Genomic DNA, 12103 nt, shown 5'->3' with positions numbered 1-12103 from the left:
CAACCTGAGCCGACCCTCTAATGTCCTCATTTCTAATCCTCGTCATACCCAATGCAAATCTTAACATCTTTAACTCTGCCACCTCCAGCTCTGTCTCCTGTGCCACCGTCTCCAACCCATAAAACACAGCTGGTCTCACTACCATCCTGTAGACCTTCCCTTTCACTCTTACTGATACCCGTCTGTCACAAATCACTCCTGACACTCTTCTCCACCCATTCCACCCTGCCTGCACTCTCTTTTTCACTTCTCTTCCACAATCCCTGTTACTTTTGATCAACAGTACAGAGTATTTAAAATAAGTGCATGTTCTACAATACAGAAATGTTGTGACGACAAGGGGACACCACTGAGTCCCAAACCACAGACACAATGGCAGCCAACACAATTCAAAAAGGTTTTTATTTGTTACCAACACTTTTCCAAATAAGCAACAACCAAAACACACCAGCATAATTAAAGATTCTCTTCCTCCTTCCAACCTCCTAATCAGTGTCACCCACTGCCTCCCAACTATGAATCATCAAGGTTCAGAGCGGCTCCTTTACTCTTAGGACATGGTCCATTGGAAGCACCTCTGGGTCGGAGAGCAGTCCCACAAAGTTGGGACTGTAAACCTCTGAAACACTCCCTGGCGATACCCATGAAAACCAACAGGACTGTACTCCGGTACTACAGTTCCCAGCATGCCCTGTGGGTATCTAAATGGCTATGGAAGCCCAGAGATGCTGCCATCTGGTGTATCTGGGGAGAAAATATTCACTAGACAACATCTTCCATTACACTGGCCTCCATGTCGGGTAAAGGTCCCTGCTCAACCTTGGCCGGCATGCCAACCCACGTGTGCCATCCATTACGATGTCCACCATACATGTGCAAAAGTATTTCAGTGAAAAGAAAAATATGTACTCGGTATATACGTCATGTAATTGATGTCTAAAGGAATGGGATTACCACATACAGAACATGTCAGCTTCACTATGTAAGAGCATTTCAGAAGTGAAAGCCCCAGGAATTTGCTAAATCACTTCAGTACTCTTAGGTTACAGTGCATTGAGAAAAAAATAAATAAATAAGGTAATCCTTTCTTGCTATATGGTTGCGAGACACGGACGCTATCCAGTGACCTGAGATGAAGACTGGACTCCTTTGGTACTGTGTCTCTCCGGAGAGTCTTTGGGTACCACTGGTTTAACTTTGTGTTGTTAATGGAGTCACGAATGAGGCACATGACCTGCATTGTGAGGGAGCGTCAGTTACGGCACTACGGCCACGTGGCGCAATTCTCCCGAGGGTGATCCGGCTCACAAGATTCTCATTGTTGAGGACCTGAGTGGCTGGACCGGGCTGCGGCAGATGGAGGGACTGGACCGCGTGTCTGCCTGGGGGGTTGCAAACCGGGATCCCAAGGTGTTTCGTCGTGTACTGGGTGCAGCAGCGTGCTGTACCAGTGCATGCTCTCCAACTTGACTTGAAGGTAATCCCCAATACTAATTTCCACCCTTGGGACTAATAAAGCACTGTCTATGGAGTCTGCCTATCTCTTTGCTACCACAAACCAAAACCATGCAGAAACAATACCAGTCTGGTTCCCATTTTTTTCTCTCAAAGATCTGGGAACTACCCGTGACATTTCACTTCCTGCTCAATGTGACAGAGACTTCCCTACACGGCACCGTTCACATCACAATTACTGACTGGTGGGACGTCATTAAACCACCAACTTTCTAGCGGCCCGTTCCATTTCGGGATTTCTGACACTGCACCCTCTCCAACAACAAGGAAGGATCTGCACCGTGCATTGTAACCACCACCCCCCCAAACCCCCCCACCATCTTCTCTCGTCTGTGGGAATGGAATCTCAGCCTGGTCCCCCATCTGTGTGGACTCTGCGCATTTCTCAGAAGTAGGTTTCCCTCCAGGTCCACGGGTTTTCACTGAAGATCCCAAAAGTCTGAATGTTAACTGGCAACAATAAATTGTCCTTGTATGAGTGAGACATGACTGGTGACCTCTTCCTATAAAGTCAATAGACGGATTGGGAGAGCATCGGGGGGTCAGGAGGTCGCTGATAAAGGGGTGTGTGGCACTCCCGATATCTCTGCGAATGGACGAAGGTCCAAGTCTTTAGAGTCCTGGCACTTCCTGTCTGCGAGACATGGACGCTATGCAGTTACCCGAGACGAAGACTGGACTCCTTCACTACTCTGTCTCTTCAGACAATCCTTGGGTGCCGCTGGTTTGACTTTGTGTTACTCACAAGAGTCCCGAATGAGGCACATGACCTGCATCGTGAGGGAGCGTCAGTTACGGCCATGTGGTGCGATCTGGCTCACAGGATCCTCATTGTTGGGGACCCGAGTGGCTGGACCAGGCCAAGGGGTCGCCCATGTAACACCTGGCTGCCACAAAAAGAGGGTCATTTCCTGGGAGTGGGACTGGACCGCGTGTCTGCCTTTGGGGAGTTGCCAACCAGGATCCTAAACTGTTTCGTCGTGTGGTGGGTGCAGCACCAGTGCATGCTCCCCAACCTGACCTGTACGAGTGAGGACTACTCTGTCCAGCAGTGGATTAGCACCTGATCCAAGGCTGGTTCTTACCTTTTGCCCAATGCGGACAAGACCTTCCTGCTGAGCCATAACCTTTAAAAGCGAGGATAAGTATGGAAATATGCATACATTACATTTGAAGAAATCCAATATATAAATAAAATCTCCTTTAGCTTTCATTCTTATAATGGAGACACACCTGTAACATGGCCATCAACCAGGTTTTGGTTCCCTGAATTAATGGATGACAGAATGAAGGCTATGAAACCTAAACACTACAGACAATTACAGTACGGCAAAAAGACAGAACAGAGACTGACCCGAGATTCTTAGTATAACGAAACACTCCACTCACCCCCTGCACCAGAAGCGCAGCCCGGTCTTTTCTTACCAAGGTATTATATATTAAAGCATGCCAAGCTAAGTCTTAAACCTTCTCACCTGAAAGCTGCCACTATGCCGAGAGACACAACGCCGAAGTGTCACATTACTGAGCCGTAAAGGCTACCTGTTGTTCACAAACATGACTCACTGGTCACCCCACTGCTGGTGTGCATGAGTCACCTGCCAGTTTGTAACACAGTCACCGGTCACCCTGTTACCAGAAAACAGCTAGGCACAAAATCTGCCGCTGGTAAGCATGACGAAAGGGACAACTTGCTGATACCTAAACCGTCAGCAGCTTGTCACCAAGGAATTATATGTACAGAATAACAGTCATTGGGAGGCAACTGAAAAACATCTAGCAAACCTGTTCTTAGTTATCACGAGTTACCTGCCAGCGGTTATTGTCCTTTTACAGAAAATGACCAATCTGCTCCTTGCCAGCAGGATTACTTGCTAACCTGCCACTGGCTCTGAGGTTAGAGATCTGTGCCCAGCAATCAGAAGGTTGCCAGTTTGAATCCGTAAATGCTAGAAGTGACTCTACTCCGTTAGGCCCTTAACCTGCAACTCAATCATCCTGGTATGACGTGAATCTGCACCCAGGCCTGCAAGCAGGTACCCCGACTTACCAAGGAGTTAGTGGCAGGATTGGCACTCCAGCCACCGTTAAAAAAAAAAAAACCTCAAAGTGTTCCAGTGTGGTGTCACCCCGCTGTACTGGGGTCGTGTGGGTGTGTGCAGCAAACATGCTCCCAAACCTATGCCACTGGTCTGGTCTAGGACTGGACCATCCTATTTAGAGGTGCCAAACAGGCATGACCGCCTAATTTGGAAATCAAGGGATAAAACATCACCAATGGCTCAGTCACATGACAATAATGACATTTTTGCTCATTACCATATTTAACCACATGTTCAATTCTTGTTCCACGCAAATGGCCTTTGTAATGAGCCCTGCATATATTGGGGTTCACCACTTTTTTTTTTTTTTTTTATTTAATGTCATTAGTTTGACCATAAAAAAAATAATTTAATTGTTGGGGTTGGGGGGGGACAGGGGGCATAGATGACAAATAAAAGTGAAACTGAACCCAAGTAGACCAAGTAACCATATGATGCTGGTTAAACGGAGTTCCCTGCCAAGCTGTCCTATCACTGCATCAACAAAAATGCGTTGCTCCATCGGTGGTGGCCAACAGGCAGGAGTCAGCCGCAAGTGGACCACCTCAATACTAGTATGCAACGGCGTGGGTTATCTTTTCACTGATTAGTATAATTAGTTTTTAAGAGTCATTGTTGTCACGTGTACACAGTAAGCGCTAATCAACATGCCACACAATGCCACTCGCCAGAGCCATGATTAGTGAATACCTTACCTCAAAACATCTGTCATCCACATTGGAAAAAAATCTTGTAACATATCTTATATATAATTCGCCAGCCTACTCACTCACTCATTCACGTCTGTCCGAAGCCGAATGCGCAGTCGCCTTCTGCACAGCTGCCCGAAAAACCTTACGAGACTGACATCGCGGGCAGGTGGCGGATTTACGGCCACGAAAATTCAAAGAGAAAGGTGACTTCGATTAAAGCTCTAGAGGCCTGAAAGGCGATTTCGACTACAGCGCGAGGCCTAATTACGCATTCATTCAATACACCTATATCAGGTTTGTGGTGCTTATACTTATTACTATTCCACTCGTGCCCGTTTCATCTTACGTTGTCGAAACGGGCTCTTTCTCTAGTTTGTTATAAATGGATCACCTTAATATAAGGATAAGGGTCTGTGTGTCCATCCTGTTACTATGTTTCTGTCATTCCAAATGATGGCGTATCAGAAACATTTTTAGTAATAAAATGCACTACATTTTCCATTCTAACAGATGGCGCATCACAAACATCAACACGGGCATTTATGAATCCCATACCAAGTTGCATATAGCAGAGACAAAACCAGGGGTCCCCAACTCAAGGTCTAGGAGGGCCGCAGTGGCTATAGGTTTTCATTCTAACCCTTTTCTTAATTAGTGACCTGTTTGTGCCGCTAATTAACTACTTTTGAATTAATTTTAATTGACTTGCTCTTAATTAGCAGCCAAACAATAAGGAGATACAAAATGAGCCAAGACATGAGCAGCAAACTGTGTCCATCATACAATATCTGAAAATAAAGAAAGATGAAAGTCTCAGGAATGCTGATCTGCTCAGGTCCACAAAACATTTTCATGGTGCTCTTCGAAAAAAAAGAAAATCAGCAATATCAGAAATGTCTGCTATTACACAATGAGAGCAGCAACAAGCCATGGGATTAAAGAACGCGTTTAATTAACGACAAGACTCGGTGCCTAATGAAGCAACTGGTTGGAGTGAACTGGGTTGGAGTTTGAGGCCCTGGCTTAGTTGGTGTTCTGTTGGCTCACTCACTTCACATTTCATTTCTTTTTGGGTGCCATTTAAGGAAAGAAGAGAAGCAATTCAGAGGAACGATGAAAAAATTCAGGGGAACAAATCTTAAAAAACAAGTCAATTAATATAAAAGGAAAAAGGCAAAAACTGGTCACCAATTAAGAAAAGGGTTCGAATGAAAACCTGCAGCCACTGTGGCCCACCAGGACCGGAGTTGGGGACCCCTGACATATGCATTGCATGGTGCACTGCCAACGTTAACGATCAACTTAGACTTCAACCCATTTTAGATGGGTAGCCCAGCTGGCACATCATAAATGTACTGGTCGCTCTGCTGTTTGTCACTCTGTGTCAGCTGCCAGGATCCAGTAGCTGACTACCTCCACGGGTAGAACACCAAGATGGTGGTCACTGGTCATTCCTTGTACAGCACCTGCTGTACTCCGATCATCTGATGATTTCAATCACCCACAGACAAACTCCAGTGGGTCTCAGGTTCAGTACGGGCAGGTAAAAGGCTCTGACCAATGGTGTGCTCTATCATTGCTGGTCAGCAACAGCCACCTTTAGCACCAATTACAGTCCCCAAAAGGTATATGCCAGTGTCCCACAGAAGGCAGCTTGGCGCAGTGGTTAAGGCTTTGGACTTCAGACCCTGAGGTTGTTGGTTAAAATCCCAGTCCTCAGTTGCCTCAAAAGTTTGCATATCGTGATCTGTTCAGAGGGAGGTTGGGAGTACAAGATGTTGCCGTACCCACTGGACTGTGGCCCGAGTACCTCAGGTGACACCTCAGCACCACACTGGTTCAGTGTGAGGTTTTTTTTTGACAAACCCTACCACCAACCCCCAAGTTTTCCCTGCAAGTTTGGAGGACTTGCTTGCAGGGCTGGGCACAAGTTAATGTCATACAGGGACGAAGCCATTGCAGGTTAAGGGCCCAACAGAGCAGAGTCACTTCTGGCATTTATGGGATTCAAATCGGCAAACTTGCGCAGATCCCTAGCCTCAGAGCCACCACTCCACACTAATCTGTCCAGTTTGCCAATAAAAGGTGTAATTTTGCTTGACTTTTCATTGCATCCATTATAGCTAACACGTAATAACACCCTACTACTGTCTCAAATGTTGTGAGTCACTTTGGATACATAAATTTAAATATTCATTAGGTTAATTTCCAACTCTTATCGAGAATCACAGACCAAACCATTAAACATTAGATAACGCTGATACTGACTGGCCTGTCAATGGATAGGAGTCAACGAACGACTTCCTGATTTGCACTTTATCACCTCACAGCATGACAAGTCACATGCCATCCCATCAATAAGTTAGAAATCAGTAGTAGCGGACCATCTTTCTGAACCGGTCAGGTACAATCTGACTCAGGGGTCACTTGATGACTTATCAGCAATAGTCCCCCCACAAAGACAAGCCGTCCTCTGCTGAATGGACTGCAAATGACTGTTGGCCAATGGCAGTCAAAGATCATAAGCTCATCGGAGTTTAAAATTGGAGGATTGAATCAAATGCATGGAATATTGATCCCATATCATTAGTATCTAATCATTCGGATGCTATCTAGAAGGGGTGGTCAGTTCAGAGGAATGTGTTCTCACCCATTAGACACCTCGAGTCCAAAACGTACATGTCGGGGATGGGCTGTGCTGCACAAAACTAAACCAATTAGTCCCTGAACCCAGCAGTTTGTCTCTCACCAGGTCGAACACATTTGGTCTTTTTAACGCATCCCCGCAGTTGAGACCCCAAGGTTGTAGGACCAGTTACACACACACATCAGCTATAGCCATCTCGAGCCAGGCGGGAGCCCCTCGATGCACCAAAACCGACGAAGACCAACTCACCTGTCCCGAGCAGCGGCGCTCCTTCGACCAGCCGCAGAATGCCGGTGAGCAGCAGAAGGGAGCCGAGTCCGAGTGGAGCCTCCATCCGGCGCGCCGCTTCGATTTTAGACACGGCTTGGCGTCACAATGGGAGACAAGGCGCTAGCATCCTTTTGCTCGTTTATAGTGAAATATAATTTACCAGCAGCTAGAGACACCGCTCCAGTCAACCTGTAGTGTCCTTCTGAATCCCCCCCCCCCCCAAAAAAGACAAGGGCCCGTTACCTTTCCTGGACGACTACCTTGTCTGCAATACAGGCGACAGACATGTTTGACTATCGAAACGACAAAAAGATACATACAAGGAAACGAGGAAAGGCCGGCGTTGACATCGACAGAGAAATCAGTTGGGCACAATTAAACAAACACAAGCATTCCCCGACAGCGCCATGTTTGCTACTTCGTCATATCAGAGGGCGGAGCAAATAGCACAATCAAGAGACACGCCCTCCACTTCAGAGATGGACAGTAGGAGGCTCCAATCAGCAAGAAAGATGCCTTGCTGGCCGCTCGTGTGTGTTTTCTGTTCCCTGGTTTTCCTTCAGCCAATCAGACATTTCCAGGGTGTTGATTATGCCCGCCCTGTTCTTTTGGCGTCGCGGCTTTGTGAAGCAATGCGCGTTCTCGCGGCAATCTGCACTTTGATGCGACTTGGTTAGGTGTGGTAGACGGACTTTAACCTGCGCATAGTTTTTCTAAGCGCTTCTCTGTTTATCTAAGATTATTATAAACAACTGCATAAATGTCTTTATCTCATCTATATTCTAACCCATCCAAACTCATTCAAGGTGGCACAGAGGCGCAGTGGCTAGCCCTACCACCTCATGGATCCTGCATTTAGGGGATTGTATCTGATAAGGATCCGTGCAGAAATCGTATATTCTTGCTTAGTCTGCGTGAATTTTCTTTCAGGTGCTCCAGGCTACTTCCACATCGTGGTCAGATTAATTGCCAGTTATCAGCTGGACTTGTGCGGGAGTTTGTGTAAATGGACACCACTATGCATTGGCACCGTGTATGCTCTTAGCTCTTATTTTGAGTCCAGTGCTGCTGCGATACTCTCCGACTCCTGTGATGCTGAACTGGATTAACATTAAATAATTAGTTTAAGAATTTTATTTTATACAGTTTTGGGTCTTAGATAGCTGGGGTCTGTGATGCTGAACTGGATTAACATTAAATAATTAGTTTAAGAATTTTATTTTATACAGTTTTGGGTCTTAGATAGCTGGGGTCTGTCCCAGCAAAACTGGACAGAAGCCAATCAACTCTGGATGTCATGGCTATCTTTTAAGTTTTACAGACAGCTAAAGACATTTCTGTGTTAATAAAGTGCTTGACAGAGAAAACATTAAAAATCGATTCAAGTATATTAGAGAAATGTACAGGAAACAGTTGTGAGTAAAGAGTGCATTTCATATCTATCTATCTATCCTTCATAAAATGCCTTTCACGTCTATCTATCTATCTATCTATCTATTTATCTATCATAAAGTGTCTTTATGCCTATCTATTTATCCTTTATGTAGCACCTTTTATATCTGCCTGTCTATCTATCTATCCTTTATAAAGTGCATTTCACATCTATATACAGTCATATGAAAAAGTTTGGGAACCCCTCTTAACTCTTTGGATTTTTGTTTCTCATTGGCTGAACTTCCTTTTAATATCTGACATGCCTTATGGAAATACTAGGATTTCAGCAGTGACATTAAGTTTATTGGATTAACAGAAAATATGCAATATGCATCATAACAAAATTAGACAGGTGCATAAATGTGGGCACCCCAACAGAGATATGACATCAATACTTAGTGGAGCCTCCTTTTGCAAGTCTAAGAGCCTCTAGACGCTGTCCTCCTGTAGCCTTTGATGAGAGTCTGGATTCTGGATGGAGGTATTGTTGACCATTCTTCATACAAAATCTCTCCAGTTCAGTTAAACTTGATGGCTGCCGAGCTTCGACAGCCTGCTTCAGATAATCCCATAGATTTTTGATGATATTCAAGTCAGGGGACTGTGACGGCCATTCCAGAACATTGTACTTCTCCCTCTGCATGAATGCCTTTGTAGATTTCAAACTGTGTTTTGGGTCATTGTCTTGTTGGAATATCCAACCCCTGCGTAACTTCAACTTTGTGACTGATGTTTGAACATTATCCGGAAGAATTTGTTGATATTTTGGTTGAATTCATCCGACCCTCGACTTTAACAAGGGCCCCAGTCCCTGAACTAGCCACACAGCCACACAGCGTGATGGAACCTCCACCAAATTTGACAGGAGGTAGCAGGTGTTTTTATTGGAATGCGGTGTTCTTCTTCTGCCATGCAAAGCGCTTTTTGTTCTGACCAAATAACTCAATTTCTGTCTCATCAGTCCAAAGCACTTTGTTCCAAAATGAATCTGGCTTGTCTAAATGAGCATTGGCATACAACAAATGACTCTGTTTGTGGTGTGAGTGCAGAAAGGGCTTCTTTCTCATCACCCTGCCGTACAGATGTTCTTTGTGCAAATTGCACTGAATTGTAGAACGATGTGCAGATACACCATCTGCAGCAAGATGTTCTTGCAGGTCTTTGGAGGTGATCTGTGGGTTGTCGGTCACCATTCTCACAATCCTGCTCATTTGCCGCTCCTGTATTTTTCTTGGCCTGCCAGACCTGCTGGGTTTAACAGCAACTGTGCCTGTGGCCTTCCATTTCCTGATTCCATTCCTTACAGTTGAAACTGACAGTTTAAACCTCTGAGATGGCTTTTTGTAGCCTTCCCCTAAACCAGGAGACTCAACAATCTTTGTTTTCAGATCTTTTGAGAGTTGCTTTGAGGATCCCATGCTGTCACTCTTCAGAGGCGAGTCAAAGGGAGGGACAACATGCAATTGACCACCTTAAATACCTTTATATCTCATGATTGGACACACCTGTCTGTGAAGTTCAAGGCGTAACAAGCTCATCCAACCAATTTGGTCTTGTCAGTAATCAGCATTGAGCAGTGACAGGCATTCAAATCAGCACAATGACAAGGTGACCCACATTTGCGCACAGCCAGTTTTTCACATTTGATTTAATTTCACACAACTAAATACTGTGTCACTAAAAATCTTTGCTCGGAAAACACCGCAGTACTCAGATGTTCCTAGGAAATGAAAGACAGACCACGGTTATCTTTACTGTTGAAAGCAGAGTCAATTATTATGCAGGCTAAGAGGGGTTCCCAAACTTATTCATAGGAATCTATCTATCTATCTATCTATCTATCTATCTATCTATCTATCTATCTATCTATCTATCTATCTATCTATCTATCTATCATATGGTGCCTTTCCTTATCTATCTATCTATCTATCTATCTATCATATGGTGCCTTTCCTTATCTATCTATCTATCTATCTATCTATCTATCTATCTATCTATCTATCTATCTATCTATCTATCTATCATATAGTGCCTTTCACTTATCTATCTATCTATCTATCTATCTATCTATCTATCTATCTATCTATCATATAGTGCCTTTCACTTATCTATCTATCTATCTATCTATCTATCTATCTATCTATCTATCTATCTATCTATCTATCTATCATACAGTGCCTTTCCTTATCTATCTATCTATCTATCTATCTATCTATCTATCTATCTATCTATCTATCAATCATATGGTGCCTTTCCTTATCTATCTATCTATCTATCATATACTGCCTTTCCTTATCTATCTATCTATCTATCTATCTATCTATCTATCTATCATATAGTGCCTTTCACTTATCTATCTATCTATAATCTAGTGCCTTTCATATCTATCTAATATATAGTGCCTTTCATATCTAAATATCTATCTGTTCATAAAATCCAATATTTTGTTATCAGTGAACTGCAGTAGGCGGCCCGGTGGTGCAGTGGTAGCGCTGCTGCCTGGCAGTAAGGATACCTGGGTTCGCTTCCCAGGTCCTCCCTGCGTGGAGTTTGCATGTTCTCCCCGTGTCTGTGTGGGTTTCCTCCGGGTGCTCCGGTTTCCTCCCATAGTCCAAAGACATGCAGGTTAGGTACATTGGCGATCCTAAATTGTCCCTAGTGTGTGTGTGCCCTGCGGTGGGTTGGCACCCTGCTCGGGATTCGTTCCTGCCTTGCACCCTGTGCTGGCTGGGATTGACTCCAGCAGACCCCCGTGACCCTGTGCTAGGATATAGCGGGTTGGACAATGACTGACTGACTGACTGACTGAACTGCAGTATGCCATCAGAGTTCAGTTCCTTCCTCTTCATGTGCTAACATCAATGATAACATGACATTTCATTTTAAAGCTTACGACATCCATGTTGACTGAGATCTGAAACAAGGAACATATACATTATAAACTACAAATTCCAGAGAATGTAATGGTCCTATGTGTAACTTGCACTATGTACACATGATAACAAACTTGAACTCGAACTTCCTTATTTCTCTGGCCTCAGTCCCGCTGTAAGCAGATCAGTTGCCCATCAAAGAGTGGAGTTCCTCCTTTGGTCGCCGCTTGCATAAGAGGTGAAAGCCACACTTCTAGCAGCAGCTCCTTTTGAAAGGCCTTTTGCCGGTCACGTAGCCAGAAGAGGTTGTCTTAGACAGGTGTCTTGTGGATCTCTGGGAGCATCCTCTTGTTCTGCATCATCAGGAGCTTCCTTGGTGTGACTGACCCCTTTGCGTTGTCTTCCGTTTGTTCATTTTGGAGCCCAGGGTTTCTCTATGAGCTCCTAGCACAGATATCACCAAGAGGTGGAGTGAGTAGTTGTGACTGAGTCTACATACATATTTAGATACTTTATTAATCCCTAGGGAATTTGAAAAGTCTAAAGTAAAAACGAAGTGCTTTTGTCTCC

At 44.6% G+C, this 12103-nt stretch overlaps 1 protein-coding gene across 1 annotated transcript in view; it reads right to left on the bottom strand.

Annotated features, from left to right (window-relative positions):
• Positions 1 to 7660, bottom strand: part of lmtk2 (lemur tyrosine kinase 2) — a 172374-nt gene extending 164714 nt beyond the window's left edge. Inside the window, exon 1 of the mRNA XM_028814218.2 lies at positions 7206 to 7660. Within this exon, the coding sequence (XP_028670051.2) occupies positions 7206 to 7290 (85 nt within the window). The 5' untranslated portion in view covers positions 7291 to 7660. The remainder of the gene's footprint in view (positions 1 to 7205) is intronic.
• Positions 7661 to 12103: the final 4443 nt, after the last annotated feature.

This window comes from Erpetoichthys calabaricus, chromosome 11 (genome assembly GCF_900747795.2).
Source record: "Erpetoichthys calabaricus chromosome 11, fErpCal1.3, whole genome shotgun sequence".
Taxonomy (NCBI): domain Eukaryota; kingdom Metazoa; phylum Chordata; class Cladistia; order Polypteriformes; family Polypteridae; genus Erpetoichthys; species Erpetoichthys calabaricus.
This window is presented reverse-complemented; position numbering and strand designations above follow the sequence as displayed.